General features: G+C 33.9%; 2 protein-coding genes across 14 annotated transcripts; one reads left to right on the forward strand and one right to left on the reverse strand.

Annotated features, from left to right (window-relative positions):
- Positions 1-5,552: 5,552 nt before the first annotated feature.
- LOC105341322 (armadillo repeat-containing protein 7) lies at positions 5,553-9,111 on the reverse strand. The gene is made up of 7 exons (XM_034455418.2): positions 8,970-9,111; positions 8,733-8,831; positions 8,567-8,635; positions 6,953-7,019; positions 6,690-6,760; positions 6,409-6,500; positions 5,553-5,850 (listed from the first exon to the last, which is right to left on the reverse strand). The coding sequence occupies exons 1-7, from the start codon at positions 9,076-9,078 to the stop codon at positions 5,773-5,775; spliced, it is 585 nt and encodes a 194-aa protein (XP_034311309.2). The 5' UTR covers positions 9,079-9,111; the 3' UTR covers positions 5,553-5,772.
- Positions 9,112-9,206: 95 nt separating this feature from the next.
- Positions 9,207-25,440, forward strand: LOC105341321 (5'-AMP-activated protein kinase catalytic subunit alpha-2). Of its 13 annotated transcripts, XM_011447766.4 has the most exons (22): positions 9,208-9,494; positions 10,161-10,302; positions 10,542-10,635; positions 11,876-12,020; positions 12,122-12,209; positions 12,516-12,585; positions 12,704-12,752; positions 13,062-13,167; positions 13,629-13,734; positions 13,977-14,091; positions 14,657-14,674; positions 15,511-15,575; positions 16,949-16,993; positions 18,475-18,514; positions 18,766-18,852; positions 19,086-19,156; positions 19,394-19,459; positions 19,922-20,081; positions 20,670-20,702; positions 21,655-21,693; positions 22,587-22,625; positions 23,470-25,440. In XM_011447766.4, exons 1-22 carry the CDS (start codon positions 9,395-9,397, stop codon positions 23,565-23,567), a joined length of 1,776 nt encoding a protein of 591 aa, XP_011446068.1. In that variant the 5' UTR covers positions 9,208-9,394; the 3' UTR covers positions 23,568-25,440. The 13 variants fall into 13 exon arrangements, with proteins under 13 accessions (XP_019928127.1, XP_011446068.1, XP_065923788.1 ...); XM_020072568.3 differs by lacking the exon at positions 16,949-16,993 and having other exon boundaries at positions 9,207-9,494; XM_066067716.1 differs by lacking the exon at positions 22,587-22,625.
- Positions 25,441-25,966: the final 526 nt, after the last annotated feature.

Genomic DNA, 25,966 nt, shown 5'->3' on the forward strand with positions numbered 1-25,966 from the left:
GTATGTGTTCCAAACCTTAATTATTATTCAATTCAATTATTTCTCCCATTTGAAATTAGCCTAGCGGGGGTATTAGTCCCATTAGGACAGTTCTAGTTTTCTACAGTTACCGGCGATAGTGTTTATTCTGTTATAGTACAGTTACCGGCAATAGTGTTTATTCTGTTACAGTACAGTTACCGGCAATAGTGTTTTTACTATTATAGTACAGTTACCGGCGATAGTGTTTTACTGTTATAGTACAGTTACCGACAATAGTGTTTTTTTCTACAGTTACCGGCGATAGTGTTTATTCTGTTACATTACAGAAACCGGTCAAAGTGTTTATTCTGTTACAGTAAAGTTACCAGCCATAGTGTTTATTCTGTTAAAATACAGTTACCGGTATTAGTGTTTATTCTGTAACAGTACAGTTACCGGTCATAGTGTTTATTCTGTTACAGTACAGTTACCAGCGATAGTGTTTATTCTATTTAAGTACAATTACCGGTTAGACTATGCTATGTTAAGGTACAGAAACCGGTCATAGTGTTTATTCTGTTACAGTAAAGTTACCGGCCATAGTGTTTATTCTGTTACAGTACAGTTACCGGTTATAGTGTTTATTCTGTTACAGTACAGTTACCGGCCATAGTGTTTATTCTGTTACAGTACAGTTACCGGTCATAGTGTTTATTCTGTTACAGTACAGTTACCGGCCATAGTGTTTATTCTGTTATAGTACAGTTACCAGCCATAGTGTTTATTCTGTTACAGTACAGTTACCGGCCATAGTGTTTATTCTGTTACAGTACAGTTACCGGCCATAGTGTTTATTCTGTTATAGTACAGTTACCGGCCATAGTGTTTATTCTGTTATAGTACAGTTACCGGCCATAGTGTTTATTCTGTTACAGTACAGTTACCGGTCATAGTGTTTATTCTGTTACAGTACAGTTACCGGTCATAGTGTTTATTCTGTTATAGTACAGTTACCAGCCATAGTGTTTATTTTGTAACAGTACAGTTACGAGCAATAGTGTTTATTCTGTTACAGTACAGTTACCGGCGATAGTGTTTATTCTGTTATAGTACAGTTACCGGTCATAGTGTTTATTCCGTTACAGTACAGTTACCAGCCATAGTGTTTATTCTGTTACAGTACAGTTACCAGCCATAGTGTTTATTCTGTTACAGTACAGTTACCGGCCATAGTGTTTATTCTGTTATAGTACAGTTACCGGTAATAGTGTTTATTCTGTTATAGTACAGTTACCGGCCATAGTGTTTATTCTGTTATAGTACAGTTACCGGCCATAGTGTTTATTCTGTTATAGTACAGTTACCGGCCATAGTGTTTATTTTGTAACAGTACAGTTACGAGCAATAGTGTTTATTCTGTTACAGTACAGTTACCGGCGATAGTGTTTTTACTGTTATAGTACAGTTACCGACAATAGTGTTTTTATACCCCCGCAAACGAAGTTTAGGGGGGTATATTGGTTTCACCCTGTCCGTCTGTCTGTCCGTCCGTCTGTCCGTATGTCTGTAGACGCAACTTTGTCCCCCCTATAGAATTTTTTATTTCTGCATGGAACAGTTTGAAAATTTGTACATATGTTGAACACCATCTGAAGATGTGCACCTGCAATTTTTTTTTAGATCAGACAAGATTTAATGATTTTATGACAGTTTTCATTTTCCTTATTCTATATATTGTACACCAATGTTGAAAAGTAAGGGAGGTAATCCTTACAGATTTTATTAATTAATTAATAGAAAACACTCTAAAATATATTTATATAAATACATCCAGATGGAGTTTTTTGTCTTTACGTCTTAATTAATAAAAAAAAATATTTTTTATAAGTATTCTATCAACTGACAATGCAAAGTTTTTGTTTGTCAATGATAAATTCTTAGGAGCTAATGAGAACATCAAAGACAAGTGTGGCTGAATTCATTTGTCCCAAGGGAGCCATTATCTGAGCCATGGTTCAGATGGAGCATGTGTTTAGGGGAAATTGATAATCTGTAAAATGGGTGATGGTTTTGGGGCTATTTTAAAACTGTTTCATGTAAACCAAAAGGTCTATCATTATAAGAAAATAAATAGTATAATTATTAATAAAGAAGTTAAACTATTTTTAGAGGTTGTTTAAATTTATTTGTCAAGTAATTTGATGAAGTGACCCTATTGGGCATTAATTTAAATGAAATTCAAAATTACTGATATGATTGTAGTGTTTTGGCAATTTTAAAATTGTTTGTAATATTACATTTTCTTTTTTACATATTTTTACATAGTATGGTAATTATGGTAATGTTTTGGGAGTTTATTAAATTTAACAAGCTCATCAAAGAAAATCATAGTCCTATGGGATCAATTTTCTGATATGGAGTTCAATTGTGCCATAGGAGAAAGTGAGGAAAATTTGAAACAACTAATTGCATCTGTCAAGACTCTTATTAGAAAGATATTGAAAATTTTATCAACAGAAGAGCATTGCTTGGCTACCGGTATTTCTATTCACTGCAAAGGGAGGGGTTATTGTCATTTTGTTGGTTTTTCTTTAAATCAATTAAATTAAAAAAATATATCATCAAATACATACATTTGTAAATGTATTACTGTTATAGATATGTATTTACAGTGAAATTCTGACAATTTTGATTTTAATTTTTCTTTGTTAACTATTTTTTTTACAATTCTAGAATTTTTTTTTGTATGTGTTCCAAACCTTAATTATTATTCAATTCAATTATTTCTCCCATTTGAAATTAGCCTAGCGGGGGTATTAGTCCCATTAGGACAGTTCTAGTTTTCTACAGTTACCGGCGATAGTGTTTATTCTGTTATAGTACAGTTACCGGCAATAGTGTTTATTCTGTTACAGTACAGTTACCGGCAATAGTGTTTTTACTATTATAGTACAGTTACCGGCGATAGTGTTTTACTGTTATAGTACAGTTACCGACAATAGTGTTTTTTTCTACAGTTACCAGCCATAGTGTTTATTCTGTTAAAATACAGTTACCGGTATTAGTGTTTATTCTGTAACAGTACAGTTACCGGTCATAGTGTTTATTCTGTTACAGTACAGTTACCAGCGATAGTGTTTATTCTATTTAAGTACAATTACCGGTTAGACTATGCTATGTTAAGGTACAGAAACCGGTCATAGTGTTTATTCTGTTACAGTAAAGTTACCGGCCATAGTGTTTATTCTGTTATAGTACAGTTACCGGCCATAGTGTTTATTCTGTTACAGTACAGTTACCGGCCATAGTGTTTATTCTGTTACAGTACAGTTACCGGCCATAGTGTTTATTCTGTTACAGTACAGTTACAGGCCATAGTGTTTATTCTGTTACAGTACAGTTACCGGCCATAGTGTTTATTCTGTTACAGTACAGTTACCGGTCATAGTGTTTATTCTGTTACAGTACAGTTACCGGCCATAGTGTTTATTCTGTTACAGTACAGTTACCGGCCATAGTGTTTATTCTGTTACAGTACAGTTACCGGCCATAGTGTTTATTCTGTTACAGTACAGTTACCGGCCATAGTGTTTATTCTGTTACAGTACAGTTACCAGCCATAGTGTTTATTCTGTTACAGTACAGTTACCGGTCATAGTGTTTATTCTGTTATAGTACAGTTACCAGCCATAGTGTTTATTTTGTAACAGTACAGTTACGAGCAATAGTGTTTATTCTGTTACAGTACAGTTACCGGCGATAGTGTTTTTACTGTTATAGTACAGTTACCGACAATAGTGTTTTTTTCTACAGTTACCGGCGATAGTGTTTATTCTGTTATAGTACAGTTACCGGCGATAGTGTTTATTCTGTTACAGTACAGTTACCGGCAATAGTGTTTTTACTATTATAGTACAGTTACCGGCGATAGTGTTTTACTGTTATAGTACAGTTACCGACAATAGTGTTTTTTTCTACAGTTACCGGCGATAGTGTTTATTCTGTTACATTACAGAAACCGGTCAAAGTGTTTATTCGTTACAGTAAAGTTACCAGCCATAGTGTTTATTCTGTTAAAATACAGTTACCGGTATTAGTGTTTATTCTGTAACAGTACAGTTACCGGTCATAGTGTTTATTCTGTAACAGTACAGTTACCGGTCATAGTGTTTATTCTGTTACAGTACAGTTACCAGCGATAGTGTTTATTCTATTTAAGTACAATTACCGGTTAGACTATGCTATGTTAAGGTACAGAAACCGGTCATAGTGTTTATTCTGTTACAGTACAGTTACCAGCCATAGTGTTTATTCTGTTACAGTACAGTTACCGGTTATAGTGTTTATTCTGTTACAGTACAGTTACCGGCCATAGTGTTTATTCTGTTACAGTACAGTTACCAGCCATAGTGTTTATTCTGTTACAGTAAAGTTACCGGCGATAGTGTTTATTCTGTTACAGTACAGTTACCGGTTATAGTGTTTATTCTGTTACAGTACAGTTACCGGCCATAGTGTTTATTCTGTTACAGTACAGTTACCGGTCATAGTGTTTATTCTGTTACAGTACAGTTACCGGCAATAGTGATTATTCTGTTATAGTACAGTTACCGGAAATAATGTTTATTCTCTTACAATACAGTTACCAGTAATAGTGTTTATTCTGTCATAGTACAGTTACCAGTAATAGTGTTTATTCTGTTAAAATAGTACAATTACCAGTTGTACAATTAAAGTACAGTGACCTGATGTACAACTTTTTAAAGTAGTTACTGGGTGTACAATGCTTACTCCATTAAAGTACTGTTACTAGTTTGACAGTAGTCTTAATTCTAAGCAAGCTGAGGTTGGTTTCCTTATCTGTCATGGAAGTTTAGAGTACTTATTTAGTTTAACTGTCAACTGTTTCTTGCGTTCTAAATTTACGCCAGTTACTCAGTTGTTAGATATAAAAATAAAAAAATTTGTGACATTGGAGTTTTCTTCTTCAGACTGATTTGGAGTAGGATAATATTGCATGTTAATTTATGTTAACGACGTTTCTTGTGTTTCAGAATTTATATTTGGGGAGGGGGAGGAGGGGGGCAGAGTGTTGATTTGATCAAATTTTATCTACAAAACAGGTTGCATTCGAGGAAATGCCTTTTTTTTTTAAACATTCGAAGTGCAGATGTGTGTACGTTTATCTCATGGTTTAGATTTTAATTTTCGACATCCCATTAAGTCATGACACCCATTTATGCCTTCCATATCTGCAGAATTGTAGCTTTAAGGGAAAATAAGGAGTGTCAACCCTGTTTTTCTCATAGGGCTACAGTTCTGCAGCTATGCCTACCACAGGATGAAATTACATTTAACAAGTATGTGAGGCTAATACATGATAATTTAATATATTCTCACCTCGTTTTAACAAAGAACAATATGATACCAAATTTACTTATCCCAATGCCTAGAATATGACATACAGCAAGATAGTTATGAATTGTTTCAAATTTTAATCCTAACAGTTCACAATTCATCTTTTGAATGGCATAAAACTTTAACCTGGTGCTTTAAATATAAGATCTTTGAATTGCAACTGGTGCTTGTGCTTCTCTCTCTCTCTCTCTCTCTCTCTCTCTCTCTCTCTCTCTCTCTCTCTCTCTCTCTCTCTCTCTCTCTCTCATTTAATGTCAGCAATGCCAGCCTGCAACAGAGCAAGACACGGTCACGTGATAACCATCCACATCCTCGGACAATCTCTGTCACCTCTGATTAAGGATCAGCTTTCCCTTGGGATTGTACCATCAATGACTGAGCCAGTGTACAACATCAGGAGTTTGAATTCTGAGTCTTCATTCTCTCCTGGACTTGTCTCGCAGCCTCAATTTGGGACTTGTCACAATAGTCCTATAATACACATCATCATGCTTAAACTACAACAACTTAATTGATGCTTGTCTAGATTTTGATTAACCAAACATTAGATTGCTTGTCTAATAAATACACTAATATTCTGACCCATCTGTAGACTTCCTAAAAGATTTATTTATCTCAATTGTATCAATTTGCTGTATAATAATTAAATTAACCAAAACTTAAAGGATTTTATTTTTTACAAATGTACATGTATCAGGTGGATACTAGAATTACTATAATATATAATACAATAATCAAATAGTGATACATTTCATTATATTTCATCGTAAGAATGAATAATTTAACATACAGGTGAATTAGCCTGTCACAGGGATCTGGACATTTTCACTTATTACATCCAATGTCGGACAATGGTTATAATCATAATTACATTACTGTATTGTTTTTATCGATACTCCCCCTGATGGCCCTTGAGTAGTGGGTAAACATACTATACAGTAATACATATAATGAATAGTTTCGTTGTATCAGTTCAACTACATCTAGATGGGCATACCCCTGTAACACAAATCATCAATGGTGGCTTACCTCCAGGAAAACTTTGGCCAGATTGCTCAGCCTGGTGTTTTTAGATTCAGAAAACCTCAGCATGCACTCTACTATGGGTAGGCATGTAATATCTTTTAAAGAAATAAGTCTTTATGCTAAATTTTATTAGGATTACATTTACATTTTAATAGAATTAATCTCTCTCTTTGATGAAATTGGTAATAATTCCCCCTTTCATTTTTTCAGTTAATATCACAATGTCAAGGTAAAATGATAATCAAATCCAATCATAAATAAAGGTCAACGAGCTCATTACAGACCTGCTTTAGAGACAGGGGTCACCAAGTACATCAAAGTGGTAATAGCAGACAGGACCGTCTCCTCACATGGGCTACAGACAGACAGTCAGACAAGATAATCATTGGGATATTGAAATGGATTAGAAAATCAGACGTTAATAATATGGACAATATGCATAATATGAACATTTGTTTGGAACAAAAAAATATAATAATATTGGTACATGTACCGATAACTGAATTTGTCTCTGAGGAAGGACAACAGTTAAGCAGGTGATGCTAACCTTGAGAGACACTTCATTACAAGTTTTACTCCATTGTTTTTCAAAATTTCTTCTTTGTTACTTTTATCTGTAATAAAAACAAACTTTGAATATACTGAATCTACTGACAAGTACATTCATGAAATTGATAACAGTTGCAATGCTTTAAATACGAGGGTCAATCAAAAAATACGAAGACAATGTTGCTGTGTATCATATATTTTTCATGAAAGTCATACTTAACAGATTAATCTGTGCACCAACACTTATTTTATTGATATGCGAAGTTTTAGTCCATTTGATGAATCGGTATTTTTGTTACCCCTTCTTTAAAACAACATGTTTTGTCACCACGGCGCACGGTAACGTTCAAAACATGACGTCAAGATTAAACACGCACAGTTTATAGATATACCTCATCTTTATATCACGCTTAGTCTCTTGTGCCTTTCTCCTTACAATTCAAAATGGCACTGAACCACTTAACATCTTATTTGCACACATTTGTTCGAGAATCGTAATTTAGTTCTTCAAAGTTTTCATTTTCTAACCGTGTATCTTTTAATTTACAGTAAGGATAACCCTGAACGTCGGTTGACGTTACTTATTTTTAGACCAACTATTTACAGATATTCTACTCTCTTTCAGACTGTTTTATATTCAAAATACAATTACCACGATCCCCACAAAATTTATTACAGTTAAACACAAACTTGTAAATAATTGTTGACTTGTTTTTTGCACCATTGAGCGTTTTCACATCATGTATCGGCTTTTTCCTCAGTTAAATCCATTTTGTTTGTACTTCGCGTTGCGCCGTGACGTCCGGCGACGTCGATGTTTTTAGTCAATTCTAAAGAGGACTATCTGTCATTAGTTACTAATATCTGTTCGACAAAACGGTAAATCCCGTCATTATTTGGAACATAGAATACCATGACTATACTTAATTTGAGGTTTCAATATTATTTGGTTTTAAGCCCAATTTACAGAGGTATTAATTTCAACATTATACGGTTTATTGATGACATAACACAAATTTTGACCGTGCGCCGTGACCTCATTTTTACAGGATTATATTCTAAATAATTCTTAGAAATAAAGTAATTTATTCACTTTTTTTCTTGTAAATTGTTTAAAACTATTGCTAAATTATGTCTACCAAATTTAGAAATGATATGACGTTAAGTAACATAGCTATGACAAAAGTCTTCGTATTTTTTGATTGACCCTCGTACAAACCTTAAATATTTATTGTGATATATGGTCTAAAATGTGTAAATAAAATAATCATTATGTCATTTGACACAAGCAGCATACTATGCCACTTTTAATGTTAGCAGCCACTTTTGATTTGATCTGTATATCAGTTGATAGCAGATTCTAGATTCTAGTTTTTTTTGTTTTGTTTTGTTTTTTTTTAAGGGGGGGGTGTTGTTATGTTTTGTGTTTTTTGGTGGTTTTTTGGGGTTTTTTTTGGGTTTTTTTGGTTTTTTTGTTTTGTTTTGTTTTGGGTTGTTTTTTGTTTTTTTTTTGGGGGGGGGGGGGTTCCAATACATTTTACTAATTATTGAACAAAACATGAAGAAACAAAGACAGTTGTTGAGAACTCCCACTTTGGGTAAGTATACTTACCAAGACAAATATTACACAATCCCCCGATTCCAAACTCAACTAACTTCTCATCCGATTCATCCAAGCAATCTAAAGTAATATATGTCATGATTAGATTGTTTAATGGTATGCACCAAGTGTGCTTGAGTGATGAATATAGAGATATGCAAAAAAAATATAACCTTACCAAGGAAAAGGTCTATAACATTCAAAGTTCTCATATATTCATAGTTAACTGGATCATAAGCAAAGTTGGCCAAGTTTGCCAAAACTTCTTGCTTGCTTTCTGAAAAAAAAACAAGATAAGTTATCTTTCTACAAAGTTATGGACTTAAGGCAATTACTTTTCGACCAAATACTCTTTAATATCAACTAAGCATTTCATTTTTTCTCATCGGGTTCGGCATTCAGAAAAAGTACAAACCCAGGCTGTCTGTATCCTGAAATTCAGTCACCAACGATTGTAAATAGCTAAATCGACCTATTCCATGTGGCCCTGTTCTTTTTTGAAGTTGTTCTTTTGAACTAAACATACTCAGACAGTTACCATAAGTAGTTTAGCATCTCTCGCTTTCAGGTCTGTTTTGTCATCTCTCTGACCTTCAACTTGAAGTAAACCATTTCCGGAGAAAACAAATATTGGTCAATCTAGTCACGTGTCATTGTTGTCGATTTTACAGGTCACATGTAGGTTAGAAAACAACTACAAACGAAAAGAAACACTGCAATGAAATTCATATGTTAAAATGTGGAGTATTTCAGTTCGTCTGTGTCCTTAACGTATTACGAGAAGGTAGTTTTAGTTGTTATTGAAAAACTTGCCCTGGTCAGCATTTCAAGTCTTGAAAAATGGCGGAGAAGTCCTCCTCCTCTCAGAACGCACAAGTCAAGATTGGACATTACATTTTGGGGGATACCCTAGGAATAGGAACGTTTGGCAAAGTTAAAAGTAAGTACAAGAGAAATTCACATGTATTGGGCTGTAAACGTCAAGCATGGTCAAGTCTCAAGAGATAGGCCCATGAACAATGAAAGTAGTCTGAAGTTCATTACCCTTTAGCCCTATGAATATACAAACACAGTGCTTAATTCTAAACAGATCAATATAGAATGAATAAGAATTTGCCGTGCTTTGAATATCTCAGGTGAATGACCACAATCTTGTACAAAGGAATCAAAATTAAGCTTTCACTGCCCCAGTAAGCACTGGTTATGAATTACATGATCTGTATTTCTAATGAAGAAAATAATAGTGTGGTATTCAATAAGTAGATGACTTACAATCTTTAAATTTATATTTAATGTGTAAAATGTTACGTGGAATACTACAAATACAATTGGCGTGGATCTGATAATTTTTGTGTATAAACCTGTATGCATGTCGTAATATGAATTGCATCAAAAAGATTTAAACTTTTAAACCTTTTAACCACATTGTGATACATATATTGTAAGCTACTGTTAGCAAGGTTATACTTGTTAAGCTTGATTATCTATTAAAATCTTTTGATTTTTAAAGAAAACATTCTTTTTTGGAAAAATCTTTTTTACATCATATGAAATAACTGTAATATTTTGTCATGATATGGTATGAAACCCTCTTCCTTTTTCTCAGTTGCCACCCATCAGCTGACCAATCATAAGGTGGCGGTAAAGATCCTCAACAGGCAGAAGATCAAGAGTCTCGATGTCGTCAGTAAAATCAAGAGAGAAATTCAGAATCTCAAGCTTTTTCGTCACCCACACATTATCAAACTGTAAGTCATGGCATGCAGGTAGTCTTTAATGGTTAAGGCAATGAATGACAATTTTTCATTAAATTACAACAATCAGATGATGATGTTTATAATGAAATGACCCTTATACAATATAAAGTACATCAAACTATTAATGAACTGATATTTTTATACTTATAGACCTATTGCCTGTTTTTTTACTTACCGGTATACACCTGTTACCTGATTGCTTTGTTTATTTGGTTTCTCTGTTTGGACAGGTATCAGGTGATCAGTACCCCCACAGATATCTTCATGGTGATGGAGTATGTGTCTGGGGGAGAATTGTTTGATTACATCGTCAAACACGGCAAGGTACTCCTTTATCTCCTTACTCGCTGCTGAACAAACGACTTTGACCTTTTGTATGTGCATCATTCCTTATACTTAGGCCAAAAAAAATTATTCCTGTTTCCTGTCGCCCGACCGACCCTATCTTTTACCCTCTGACCCTAAAAGTTTTTTTGTCATGATGGTGGTGATCGGTAACTTCGCCAGAATTTCCTCAGAAAGAGAAGTGAAGATGACCAAGTCTTCTGAGTTCATAATCGTGTAAATTAACCTCACTGGCGATAGAATGATAGAAAATTAATCTTTAGACATTTTTACTGCATAAATATACCTTGTGGTGAATAACTTGCGACTATCTTACCTTCAGGGGTTATAAATATGGGTGATGCAACAACATTCTGTATATTGGAAATTACAAAAACAATGTTTATTACTTTAAATCCTGATATTACAGTTAGTCAAAAACCTGTTATTAGTTAATAACTGCAATAAATGTTAAAATTATCATAAAACTGCTTTCTATATTATCTTGAGAATTAAACAGATCCTCTACATAACCTACGGTAGTAAGTGGGTCAAAGGGTTGGACTAATACCCCAAATACACGGAAGTACAGAGAGTGGACTGGTTTAATTAATCATGTTGATATTGACATTAAGCTAATACAATACAATAATATTTATCCAGAAAAGGATAAATACATTCATACACGTAGATTAAATTTTGCAAATAATATTAGTTTTTATTTTTAATTAAAAAATTAATCTCTATTTCATTTTTCTTTGCCTGTTGTTTTCTATACATTACATGCATCAACAATACAAAGACCTTTGGAAATTTTAAATCATCTACTTACATACTGAACACTGGGAATATACATCTCTATCATTATTACACACATGCTCTAAGTTTTTAAAAATAAAATATTTTTTAAAAATAAAATTTTTTTTCCTACCTACCTACACTAGCTTTTTTGGTCAAGTGACAGGAAACAGGAATATTTTTTTTTTTTGGCCTTATAGAAATCTTCACAGTGATATGCAACAAAAAATGCTTATATTAGTAAATTGTACCTGTTCATTATGATATAATCTGTGCCATTTGCTTAAAGACAAATACATTTTATAAAGTAGAAAACATTAAGCTGAGTGTTGTATTACATACATGTAGAATAAAAGATAAATCTGATTGTTGTGTAACAGTAGTATAATATATAAAGCTGAGTTGTGTTACAGTAGTACATGAATAATGTGTTTAATTATAGCTGAAGGAGCCGGAGGCCCGGCGCTTCTTCCAGCAGATTATATCCGGTGTGGATTATTGTCATCGTCACATGGTTGTTCATAGAGATCTGAAACCAGAAAACCTCCTTCTAGACAGCAGCCTCAATGTTAAAATTGCTGACTTTGGTAACCACATTGTTGTACATGTCTGTATTTTTTGAGAATTGTATTAATCAGTTTTAATATCATTTTTTAACTGTGGTGGGTTTTTCTGTGTGTTTGCATAGGGCTTTCAAACATGATGCATGATGGCGAGTTTTTACGTACCAGCTGTGGTTCACCAAATTATGCTGCCCCAGAAGTCATCTCAGGGAAGTAAGTGTACTACAATGGAGCAATGGTATTAAATATCATTTACTGGAAATTACTGAAATATACTGTATTTTACATGCATATGTTTAACTTCTTAAGTGATGTTGGTTTGCTTGACTTGAACAATCTTTTTCCACTGAGTGTTTGGACTCAAACAACTAGCCCTAGAGTTATACTTCTGTTGTGGGCTTGCTCTTGAATTCTCACAACCATGCATACAGTGGGTTTTGATTATAACTGAATATGACAAAGATTAAGAGGCCGCTATTACATGAAACGTTACTGTACGATATAACTGTTACATTCCAGGTTGTATGCTGGACCAGAGGTGGACATCTGGAGTTGTGGGGTCATCCTATATGCCTTGTTGTGTGGAACAGTAAGTCTATAGCCAAGCCTGGTCTGTGTTTTAAAAGTTACAAAGAAATTACTAAATCGTTAACTCGCAGAAATGCTGGCAATGATGATGTAAGTTTAAGTGTTGACCTCTATTTTAGCTGCCATTTGATGATGAACATGTGCCAACTTTATTCCGGAAAATTAAATGTAAGTTATGTTTACATAGTGGTGAAATAGATTTGATATTGATTTGTCATAACTGGTTGTTGAGCTTACTGTTTTAAAAGGACTTTAGATGCAATGGTGACTGCTAAAAAAAACCCAGAATTTTTAGAATAAAAAATTAACACTGCCAACAGGAAATAAGAAATTCTTGTAAATGATCCAAATTATCAAGAGGCCTGGTGTTAAACAAACATACTAACTAGATATAAAGAAATACATGTATTGTTGGTATTGTTTTGTAAGACATTTAGATTTACAGTAATACATGTATTGTTGGTATTGTGTTTACAGCTGGGATATTTGCTGTGCCAGATTATCTGAACAAAGAGGTGGTCAGTCTGCTGTGTTTGATGCTGCAAGTGGATCCACTCAAACGGGCCACCATAGCCCAAATCAGGTAACCACCCAAATGTGCCACCATAGCCCAAATCAAGTAATCACTCAAACGGGCCACCATAGCCCAGGTCAGGTAACCATCCAAATGTGCCACCATAGCCCAAATCAAGCAACCACTCAAATGGGCCACCAGAGCCCAAATCAGGTAACCACCCAAACGGGCCACCATAGCCAAGATCAGGTAACCATCCAAATGTGCCACCATAGCCCAGATCAGGTAACCATCCAAATGTGCCACCATTGCCCAAATCAAGCAACCACTCAAATGGGCCACCATAGCCCAGATCAGGTAACCACCCAAATGGGCCACCATAGCCTAAATCAGGTAACCACTCATTGCATGACTTGTCTCTTGGTTGTTTCACTACGGATAGATAAAAAAATCTTCACTGTAATTGTATACATTTGTATTGTGTAGTTCTGAAGTTGAAATAGAGATACGTTTTCATTTTTGATTAACAGGGATCACGATTGGTTCCAAAAAGATTTGCCGACTTACCTTTTCCCCTCGCCTCAAGATCAGGATGCATCCATCGTAGAAATGGACGTCATTCGTGAAATTTGTGAGGTATAAAATTAGCATGTCATTTAAAGCATTGTGCAGTTGTCTTGTTCATGAACCTTGTATGATGTACTTGCTATAATATTATAATATATAAAATTATTCTATGTTGTTTCTCTTTCTACATATAAATGCTCAACTAGTGGACAGTTACAACATACGCCACAAAAGCTGGGTATTTGAGATTTACTTGTATGTATGCATTTAAGACCTGATTAAACACAACTTTGATCTTTTTTTTTGCTCAGAAATTCGGAGTGACGGAGTATGAGGTACAGCGAGCGTTGCTCAGTAATGACCCCCACGACCAGCTGAATATAGCCTATCACCTGATTGTGGACAACCGCAGATTGGCGGGAGAAGGTAGGTCTTATAGGCAGTACACATTTAACTCAGATCAAAATCTATTGGGAGGGTAGGGGAAAATCTGTTTTTCTAATACTTGCACCAACTTAAGAGGTCTAAAATAGAACCTTTAGGGATAAACTCAGTTACGGACATATATATTTCATTAAGAATAATAATTGCCCAGAATAAAGAGACACAAGCGATAATCAAAATTAAGAAATTAAATACAAAAAAAACAATTTCAGTTCCACAAATAGGAAACAAATTTTGATGGTATAATATTATAAAATCCATAGCCTGTTCATGTTTTCCTCATGATTTGCATGGATTTTCATACAATTTTTCAACTGTAATCCTCTTTTCGTCAATTTGTACATGAATGTGTTGATGGTAATATGGCTTTCTGTGACTCTCTGACAGGGGATCTTGGAGGTAACGTTTCTGTGATGTGTTATGGGTAACCTGTAGTTTTGTATGCAGTGTAAATCATCACCACCTCTAATTTAATCTACAATTCATTTTTCTCAAAAATCACTGATTATTTAATTTTCACTGATTTTGTCCTTATTTTTGATCTTAGAACCCACCATTAGTACATGTATGTAATGAATTTTTAACTGTATTTAGCTTTATCAGCAAAGGCAATTTCTTTTCTTTCTTCATGAACAACTTCAATTGCAAGCAAAATTTCATTCATGTTTCATGCATTTCAAATACAAGTACATGTAGATACATTTAGTTATTTAATATGATATTTTGTAATTTTATTTTAATTACATGTAGTTGAACAGCATTTTTATTTAAGTTTTAAAATATATTATTTGATGAAAATTTTGTGAAATTGTCAGGCATTTCTGTTTATAGTTTAATGAGGAAGTGGACATATAATTTTGTGTATATGATATACAGAGCAGTTTATATTTTACTAGTGTTGTTTGTCTCAATACTTGTACAGGTATTCCTATTGCATCATATTCAGATGTCCAAAAGTTTCCAGTCTTTATTCAATTTAAACATATCACTGCTTATCCATTTAAATAAAATCTAACAACTTGTGAAGTAACACTAAAATCATGAAAAGCTTTACTGATATACATGTATTACCTTCATTCTCCGAATTCTCTGATGTGAATGGTGGAATGGGTACGTCACTGCTGGGATTTATTTAGCTTTGGCCATTTCTTTGAGCCAATGTAATCGTCATGACTTCTTATCATTGGTCTTGTGTATTCTACATGTATGTCATGCACAGACATGTGTTTGACCTGGATGGTTTGAATCAATGATAACTTGTATGGTTGAATAATGTTCACAAAATTGACAGTTTGCAGAACTTTTTAAGAACATGATTAAAGAATACTTGATGACTTAGTAGTCCCTTTGATGTAATCAAATGACTTGGTGTAATTGATATGATGTTGATTTGTGTTTCAGTCACTGATGTGGAGTTACAGGAGTTTTACCTGGCCTCGAGTCCTCCCCCTGATTCCTTCCTCTTGGTAAAGTATACACACACCGTGCACCACTTCACACCACTACATACCATTACAGTCCACTTCCACTCCACACCACAATCTTTGATTCCACACAATTTTACACCAAGTACATTTACTTACAATGACATTTTACAGCACTAAGCACTATGCACCTGTTCACACCACTAAATGTTATTACAGTCACTTAACACTATACTGGTATACATACCCAGTATAACTTTCACTTTACACTATACTGGTATACATACCCAGTATTACTTTCACTTTACACTATACTGGTATACATACCCAGTATTACTTTCACTTTACACTATACTGGTATACATACCCAGTATTACTTTCACTTAACACTATACTGGTATACATACCCAGTATTACTTTCACTTTACCCTATATATACACACTCGGAACTTCAGTCACTATACTACACTGTTTAACTACACACCATTTTACATAATTACATATAGTACCACTTTATACAATTACAAAATGAGCTCAACTTTATGCTGTCAGGAAAAATCACTGTATCCCACAATATTTATCACCACACCAATGTTTATCACTACATACAGAACTCTTGTGTACCACTAGAAATCATAATGTACTCTTACACAACATCAAAACATCAATTAGTATGTTTTAACTACAGACTGTATAATACTGCATACTATTTTTACCACTACATGCCACAGGGACCATAAGCTGCTGTCTTTTTGCTTTATGATACACGTCAGTCTTTACTTACAGTCATAAAACAAAGCTACCGTACTCTAGGAGGCATGGGAATTTGCCTTTTTATTAAACATAGAATATATGTATATCTCTGAACACTTGGAGATAATGTTCATCTAGGCACTGGCTGGATAACTTGTTTAATACATGTACTTCTCAATGGGTTTGAATTCTGTCAAGTTGAACATACAGAGGAGTGCATACAAACAAATTCAATTGATTGTTGATCTGATCATCTGAAAAATGTGAACTGATGGTTATTGATCATTTAAACATGTATAAATGTTTGTTAAATCGTTAAAGTAGAGACGAGGATATGTTAGTACACCTAATGTCAAGGATCAACTTGGTAAACATGTAGGTGTATGTTGGGAAGGTCAGATCAATATGTATTTTGTTCATCTGTTCTTTAATCACCTGATTTCTCATTAATTCCTTGCACTAAATCTCACACTGATTTCTTTAAAAAGTACACTGGAAACTTGCAAATGAGCCTTTTTGCCTCAACAATATTGTATTAGTAATTGAATTTTTGAATTAAGGAAAATGATTAAAGTCTGAATACTTATGTATAAAAATGGTAATTTTTGTACAAAGTGCTTATTGCATGAAAGCTGAATAACTGTTTCTCTTTTTGGCACTAGGCAAAGCAGTCGCATATACTGGGCACACCGACCCCCCAGGAACATGTTAGTATCTCCATAGCAACGACCCTATGCTTGACCTTCATTACTGTTCTGCACTGTTTTTCTGTAGTGTAGATTTCACTAATGCAGGGCAGTGTTTTATGTATTTTCTTCTTCTAATTTGTAGTGTTGCTGTTCAGTGTAAATGCTGTGGCTATTCCACCTAAAATTCTAGAAATCTGAAAAATACCTGCTACAAAGTTGATTCTAAGTTGTTATTTGTATCAAATGAAAAGAATATTCATAGGATCAGAATAAGTCTGATACATACAAACATTGACAAAATATACATGTATGAACAGGAATCAGAGAATCAAGAACAATACTCATATTAATTCCATGTGAATCAAATTCAGCAATAACGCATTCATGAGCAAAGAATCAAAAAACCCTATACAATGTAATAAACTTTTTCAAGAATTCAGTAAAAGTCAGGGCAATTTTTCAAATAATTTTAACCAACAATGTGGTAATACTGAATGAGAAAAGTAATATAAAAAAGTGATTTGATGTCTGTAATCTCAATTCAAGATTCATTCCATAAACCAAGCAAGTTTGTGTCTCTCTCATTTTTCAATGTAAAGAAATCAAACAGTTTTAGAACATGTCTCTACTCACACAGTAATGTAATGCTCTCAAAATGTCTTCAAAATGAAGCTGGTACTTTTAGTCTCAAATCAGTTTTCACTACACATGATAATTTCATACATCACTGCCGGCAGGATAGAACAAGAGTTATCTACTTTGGAATTAATGGCGTTAGCTGGAATAGCTCAATGCGGTATTACTAGTGTGTGCTATTTTCCTAAATTTCCCATCATTCATCTACTGGTAAGCCATCTGATTAAATCTACTACTTTATGGTTTGATGGCTAAAGTGTTACTGAAAAATTAACTGGAACAGTGTAATAATATTTAATCATGTTGAAAGGTGACAATTTTAGTAATGTCATCAAAACTTAGAATAAACACATAATGTCAAATTTAGATGCACGCATTTTTTATGATACTTGAAAATTTGATTTGATCCGTCTCTTTTTCAAAAAAGAAATTTGGAAGAAATCTGAGTTTTGTGTGATAATGCAATGCACATGTATATAGACAGCATTCCTGTCGTTAGGCTAGCCTCATATAGCAATATATCCAGACATTCTGTGAGGGGAGAGGGTACATCATCTGGCTGAGTGCTGAGTCCAAGACTGGCTGTTTCCATCATCAGCATGATGTTTTACCTACTATTCTATCCCAGAACTCCAAACGATTGACCAGTGTTGTGACAATGCATGCAACCCTCTGAAGCTTATCATGAAAGTCCACATCAGCCAAGCTAAAATGCTTGTTGCATGATAAATAAAATCTGTTTAATATTGACTGTCATATACAGTTAAAATCAGATTGTAAATGAATTGACAATGTCCAAGATTCTATGTTTATTTAGATACAAGTGTTACATGTAGTACACATCTGTTTTAATGTGGTTGTAGGCGTCCAGTCCCATGAGACCCCACCCAGAGAGAATGCCAGGTAAGAATAGTTATACAGGTACTAAAATACTAGTAAAAATCCTTGGAAATTTACCTGTAGAATCAATCATTACCTGTAAATAATATAAACATTGCTTGTAAAAAGACATGAGGGGTTCTCGCAGAGAATTTCTGTCTTGTATAAATGGATAATTCGTTAGAAGTCACTGTAATTTGCATAACTGTTTATGCCTTGTATAAAACAAGTTTTTCTTTCATCATTTTGGTTTAAATGACTGATTTGATCTGCAGAAATGAAGAACACAACACACACTCTGGAGCCTGTCTCTAGTGCCAAGCAGCTAGGGGCTCAGGCAAAGAAGGCCAAATGGCATTTAGGTTCGTAGAATGAAAATCAACTAAAGATTATAAAATAAAGACCATATAGACATTTACTGACAGGCAAACTGTAAACAACAACTAATGATCATCAAAATGCTCAGACGAGACATTACCTGTATATCATGTTTATGGTATTTGATGATTTTTAAATCATTCAAGTTTTGATTGATGCATTACGAAGTAGAGAAATATGTCCAGCCCCTATCTGTGATGTAATATTACACTTGCAGGAATAAGATCTCAGAGTAAACCATTGGATATCATGCATGAAGTATTCCGAGCCATGAAAACGTTGGACTATGTAAGTATTTCTAATCATTGTTGAAACTTTACCAAACTGCCAATAATCATGTTACTGTACATTTCTTTTACGCAAGTACTTTAATTCCCAGATTCCACTGTTTTTGTATCAAACAGCAAAAATGTAAAATCGTGAACACCAATTTTTTGTTGTAAAAGATTTTTATTTTTATATGTAAAAATGTGTAAAACTTTTGATTTTATTCATGCATTATAATTATTTTTGTATAATTAACAGGAATGGAAGATCGTGACTCCATACCATGTTCGCGTTAGAAGGAAGAATCCAGTCTCAGGGCGTTTTGTAAGATGTTTTTAACTGTCAAATCTTTGTTTTCTAATGATGAAACTTCCTGTCTTGCAATGATTGTATGGAATAAAAGACATTTTCTAAATCATCATACTACAAAGTAAAACTTATTTGTGATGACTAATTCATGAAACAGTGATACTTTTATACACAAAATATAATACATGTAAAGCAATACATATCTATGAATAGTGTCACATGATTTATTAATACCAGTGTTCTCCTGTAGCAGGTTAATACTGTTCCTGATTGATAAGCCAGTTGTTCAATGGTATCTTTACAATAATCTCACATGAATGATGATTATTTAATATCTTACTGAGTAGGCATACCCTGCTCTTGATCAATCATCCCATTGTTCTGTTGCAGTACAATATGTCACATGACATATAGTGGTATTATCCCCCCTGTGTAGATTATCCTGATCCTGATCCTAATCCCATTCCTCTGTTTCAGTCCAAGATGAGTCTACAGCTGTACCAGGTGGACCAGAAGAGTTACCTGCTGGACTTTAAGAGTCTGTCCAACGTGGAGATCCACGAGTCCATGTCCTCCTCGTCTTCCCTGGAGGGCGGCCGCATGCCCCTATCTCCCCCCTCCTCCTGCTCCGACCTAGGTGAGTCCTCACTGCACAGAAACGCCCCATGTTAGACATTGTTGCCAAGAAATTCTCATTTATTCTATGCCTAATTACATGTGTTGAGATATTTTTGTTTCTCTGCTTAATAATTACATTTTCACAAATTGACTGTGGAGGAACAGCCTATTTCAGCTTGTTTGTCACTGAAAATGAAGAGATTTGTGAAGACAAAAAAATGACACCGAGCTCTTTCCATTAGCTTTAAATTTGTTGTGTATGCCTAGTGCACGCACCTCCATGATGCCATGAGTAGGCAGTGTTAGACTGACTTGGTTTACTGGCATGCTCTTCTCTGTTCTTCTTTTAGGATGTTGTTCATGTTGATGTTTATTTTTAATGAATGATGTAAACTCTCACAGAGTAATACTATTATTTCCTTCCACCAACAATTTGGTGAGTTGTCAAATTTATCTAGTTTGTTCAAGTTCTTATTATGCTTTGTGAGAGTTTACAAAGGAACTGATGTTCAAGCTTTGGTTCACATAGAAGTATGCTAGTAACACATGTAAGAAAACACTGACGTGACTAAGATGACCTTAACTGTTGCCATGACTGTGATTTCAGATCCCGTCACCGACACTGTTCTGTTAATGCCTGGTAAGTGATGGCTTCTGCTTATTGTAATTATCTACTGCACACGCTCACAACTTTCTCAATCTCAGAAGGGGATGGTACAGCTTCTAAAGTTCTGGTATAGATCCATCTCCTTTGGCAATACATCAGTGTATTGATCACATCATAATCCTTTTCTATTGAAAAAAAAACCACGAACTTTTTGTAAAGATTTGCTTGTATGAAGTAATTGCAATACAATATATATGCACAGCACATATCAGTATTTAAACAGAAGTTCTGTTAGAACTTTTCTTTATTTCAGTGGATAAATGTACAGTACATGTATTTCGGATATAATTAATGAAGCTTTAATATATGCATGTAGAAACTTTTTTATGCTTCAAATTTCTTTTTTTATGATAGACTATGACTTAAGCTAATTTTTAGAAAAATGTCTGTTTGGAGTGTTGACTCTTTTACTCTATTACATGTACATGTCCATACATATATGTGAAGATGTGACATGTCTCCAATGTTTTACTCTATTACATGTACATGTCCATACATACATGTATATGTGAAGATGTGACATGTCTCCAATGTTTTACTCTATTACATGTACATGTCCATACATATATGTGAAGATGTGACATGTCTCCAATGTTTTACTCTATTACATGTACATGTCCATACATATATGTGAAGATGTGACATGTCTCCAATGTTTTACTCTATTACATGTACATGTCCATACATACATGTATATGTGAAGATGTGACATGTCTCCAATGTTTTACTCTATTACATGTACATGTCCATACATATATGTGAAGATGTGACATGTCTCCAATGTTTTCAGTTGTCAGTGTGTTCTCTGCTTTGAAGGCTAGAAATGACAAACAATACTTTTTTATTTGCTTACTATGAGCCATATATATGTGGGTTTGGTTTTTTTGGCTTTTTAAACTTTGATGTCAGGTCTTTTATTATTTAGATCCTGCAGCATCTGAAGCACAAGTTATCAGTAACCATGGTAACCATTGTGTTTTGTGTTCCCAAATAGATTTTTAATCACTCCGTGTGTTTTGATTTTGAACTCCCAGAATGTCTGTTATAGCCTGTCCCAAGATATTTATGCCACACATTTCAACGTTTCAACGATGTTCATTCAATAGTATGAAAAAATCCCAAGATTTTCCTTTTAAATCACCCCCTCTAACTTGTCAGGTTACACTACATGGCTAAAAATAAAAACATCTTTACAAAAGAGATGAAAGTACCCGGATAATAGCGTTGAAAAATTGTACGAGGTATTTGGAGTGCCTTCCAAATGGAGAAAAAATGTAAACATTCCCATTATAAAACTCTGTAAGAAATCTGTTTTTGTTCCTGTGGATTTTTCCAAGTGAAAAATCGTCCAAATGTGCTGCATAAATATGTTGGGACAGACTGTAGATTTACTCTGTCATTAACATTCATACACGGAGTGCGATGTCCTTTTTGGTTTTATTTTTACACAGGGTGATATCTTCAAAACTGGTACATTATGTAACAGATTACACATAATGTTAGTCTCTACAACTCTGTAACTACTTAGCTACACTTATAACAAGTCTCCACAATTAAAGTGATGTGTAGAGGAGCACAAGTCTCAGTCAATAATTTATTTTTTTTAAATTAGCTGAAATGGTCAGTAAGGTACATTATTTTGATGTAAAAGATGCTCGCTATTAATGGGTGCTAATACATCTTTAATATGTAATATTTTAGAATGTTCATTATAAGTTAATTTAATCCCTTCATACAATTCTTGTTCCCATTGTTGTAATCTGAATGGAATCTCCTTTCAGTTTGTAGATGCCCTGTTTTATCTCTAAGTATTCATGGCAACTTGTGTATAAATATATCTCCTTCTTTTTTGTTTAGAATCTGCTTCAACCAGTGAAAGTTTCTGTAGCAACCTAGGTATTGAGTGTACACATTTTCTTGGTGTCCATCACCATTAATATTTTGACTTTTTTGCTGTGCAGCATCATTCATCACTAATAGTACAATGGTTTGATCAAAAGCAGAATTCAAAATATCAATAGCAAAACACATCTTAGATTGGAATACTGGACCAAAAGATAATGCATGCTTAATTTAAATGCAGGTTATGCACATTTCAATATTTTATAATAAAGACACATGTTTCCAGTAAATATAGTCTTCAGTAGTATTTTCTTACTTTACCAGTAGTTCAATAGTCCATTTTTCCAATTTCTATATTGTACTTTTTATGTTGTATCATTTTTATAATCTATCATTTCGGCATTTTGAGAGCTTTTATTTAAACAATATTTACCAAAGAAACATTCTTTAATTTAAAAAAACTGCTTAAAATTCTCATGTATTGGGTAATTAGCAGCTTGTCATTAAAATTGTATTAATTTGTTAATAGCTGCAATTGCTACGGAGGCCTGACTGGCTTTATTAATGCGTGTATTCTGGTCAGCTATTCTGCTTCAATCAGAAACAGGGACCTCTGCTTTCAGCTGGTTTGACTGCTTAGGCCAAAAAAAAAACATTAGTATTCAGTTTCTCAGGCCAAAATTTTTCAAATACAATGCAGCTGACGGTTTGTTTTTTTTTAATTGCAAGATTTTTAAAGGGAATTTATTCAATTTTTTATCTGACCTAAAAAATTAATAAAGTAGCATTTGACTTTATGCTCAGATGCAACAGTGCCTGAGAAACTTAATGTTAATTTTTTTGTCTTAGTTTGGTTGTTTAAATGTCATGTCATTTATCAGTTACGTATGAATTTCAGACGAGAAAATGGACATAGATGAGGAACAGCCTAGGCAGCATCAGACCCTGGAGTTCTTTGAAATGTGTGCAAGTCTCATCACCACACTGGCCAGATAGAGAACAACTCCGTTGGACCAAGGTCTTCTGCGACCAGTGATGTGTATTACTGGTCACCAAACATTAGATTTTAGAAATATTTTGTTATACTTGTAAACGCTTCCTAATTATGTATCTTTGCTGAAGGATCTTTGTCCATGTCCAGGTATGTTTAGCATCATCTGAGAGGCCAATGCTTGAACTGTGCAATATGAGATAACATGAGAATACCAAACACTGTCAAAACACCACTTCTGTGTTGTTGCCTGTCCCTGACTACGGGGTGGTCAGTGAGAGGCTTGGTGTGGGAGAGTGATGGACAGGTGCCCCTGCTCTGTGATTGGTTAATGTGGGTGGATGGGAAAGACGTAGGATCTTGTGATAGTTAATGTCAGCGTTGGTGATAAGCTGCAGATTTGTCTGCCCTTTTTATGTCTACTCATCTTTTAATATTTTTATCTTTTAGAGAAGGCATTACAGGCATTTATGTTTGATACAGATATGATGTACATGATGCAACTTTGAAAAATGGCAGATTAAGTTTAAAAATGAGTTTATTTCAGTATATACTATTATACATGTATAAAAACCAGATTTACTTGTAGTAAACTTTACTTAGAACCTGTGACACCAACTTCAGGTGTTATGACTTCTTGTTGATTTCGTTAACCATGTTGCACTACTGTTTACTTTAAACTCTGCTATACCTACGGTACGAGTATATACAAATGTACTTGTTTTTGATACTGCATACAGCTATCTGTTTTTGCATTACAGAGACAGTCATGATAAATTTTACTGTATTCTTGAATCAACTGTCCACTTAAAAATGTTTTAGCAGGGAATAAGAACATTTCTAGAATTGCTTCATAATTTTGTTGTATTTTAAAAGTGACTATGTGGAAACAAAATTACCATGTTCACAAACTTTGTAAAACGTGCATCATTGATATTTTGTCCAAAGACAAATTGTTAAAGGTGGATTTAATTGAGTTATTTACAAGAATGGAGGTGAGACAGTTGTGTGTGTGTCATGATCTATCACTGAATGACTCTAATGCTCACCCTATTTAGTATTTTAAGTACAGAAAGAGAGAGAGAGGTCTGTTCTGTGGCAGCTGTTAATGCCTCGGATTTCAGAGTCTGAGCCTGCCCCATGGCAGCTAGGTTTTGTACATACACAGTGTGATAGACCAATGAGAGAGCACCTGCCTAAACAGAATATTGTAGCTCCTTCGAATGTTGAACAATTATATCATTACATGACTGATGAATAAGAAGTGATTTAATGTGATTCTTGAGAGAGACAATATTCTTTACCAAATCTCAAACAATGAAAAAGTATGCAGGAAATGTAGTTGAATCAAATGTAGGAGACATACTGTAAAACTTCCTTGCTCTGATTACAATAAGGGAGACTGGTGAGGATTGTCAGGATAAAATGATTTGAATGAATACTGGTATATCTTTTTATTCAGAAAAACTCACATATTTTCTTTTGAATCATCCGAAATGATAGTTTTTCCTTTGAATATTATAACATTATTTATTGTAGAAAATAATTGCCAAAGGTATCTGAAATTGTTAATTTATATTCAGTTTATTTGATTCAAAGTATCAGAGTTTAGGATGTGCATGCACTCTTGTAATGTATTTAGTAATGTATTTAAGAACCCTGATTATTCACTGCTTAATGGCTATGTCATTCACAGGTTTGTTGTTTGTTTACATCACAAACAGTTGTTGATTTTGTGTATTGCTTTGGGTTACTCCTTATTTAGATGTGATCCCTTGCAGTGGATAGGGCTGGGTTTTCTGTTGTGAATGTTAAAATTTAATACTTATGTACAGTGATTTATCATACATTATGAAAATTAAAGCACTCTTTAAATTATTGGTGTTGATTTTGATTTGCTTAAAGAATTGATAATTTTTTTTAGCTTAATCTATGCATCAGTAATTTCCCTTATACTGTGGATTCCTTATTTTCCGTGAGTACTTAGTTCCATGATTCAAACTTTTTGCATCAAACCATGAGAATATAAAATATAAAATAGCAAACACTGAATTATTTTCATGGTTTTATTTAGGTTGCGTCTCCTTGAAAAATAAGTCAGTTTTCAAAATCTGCAATATCTGCTTCTCCTGATTTTTATTGGATAATTATTAATTCCTCACAATTAATTAGGAATCTATTTTAACAGCATTTGTTTTATCAAAATACCTTTTCTTCATTGTTTTGTACAAATCTGTAGTGTTTGTGTTATTGAAAGAAAAATCTATGATTTTAATCATGCAGTTGCATAGCACATAAGTCAAAAAGCTCATATCATATTAATTACAAAAATGGTGGCTTTAAAGATAGTTATAGAAGGAAATAAAACAGTAGTGGTCGCTTAAAAAAAGCTTTTCATGAACTA

This window comes from Magallana gigas, chromosome 7 (assembly GCF_963853765.1).
Source record: "Magallana gigas chromosome 7, xbMagGiga1.1, whole genome shotgun sequence".
Lineage (NCBI taxonomy): Eukaryota > Metazoa > Mollusca > Bivalvia > Ostreida > Ostreidae > Magallana > Magallana gigas.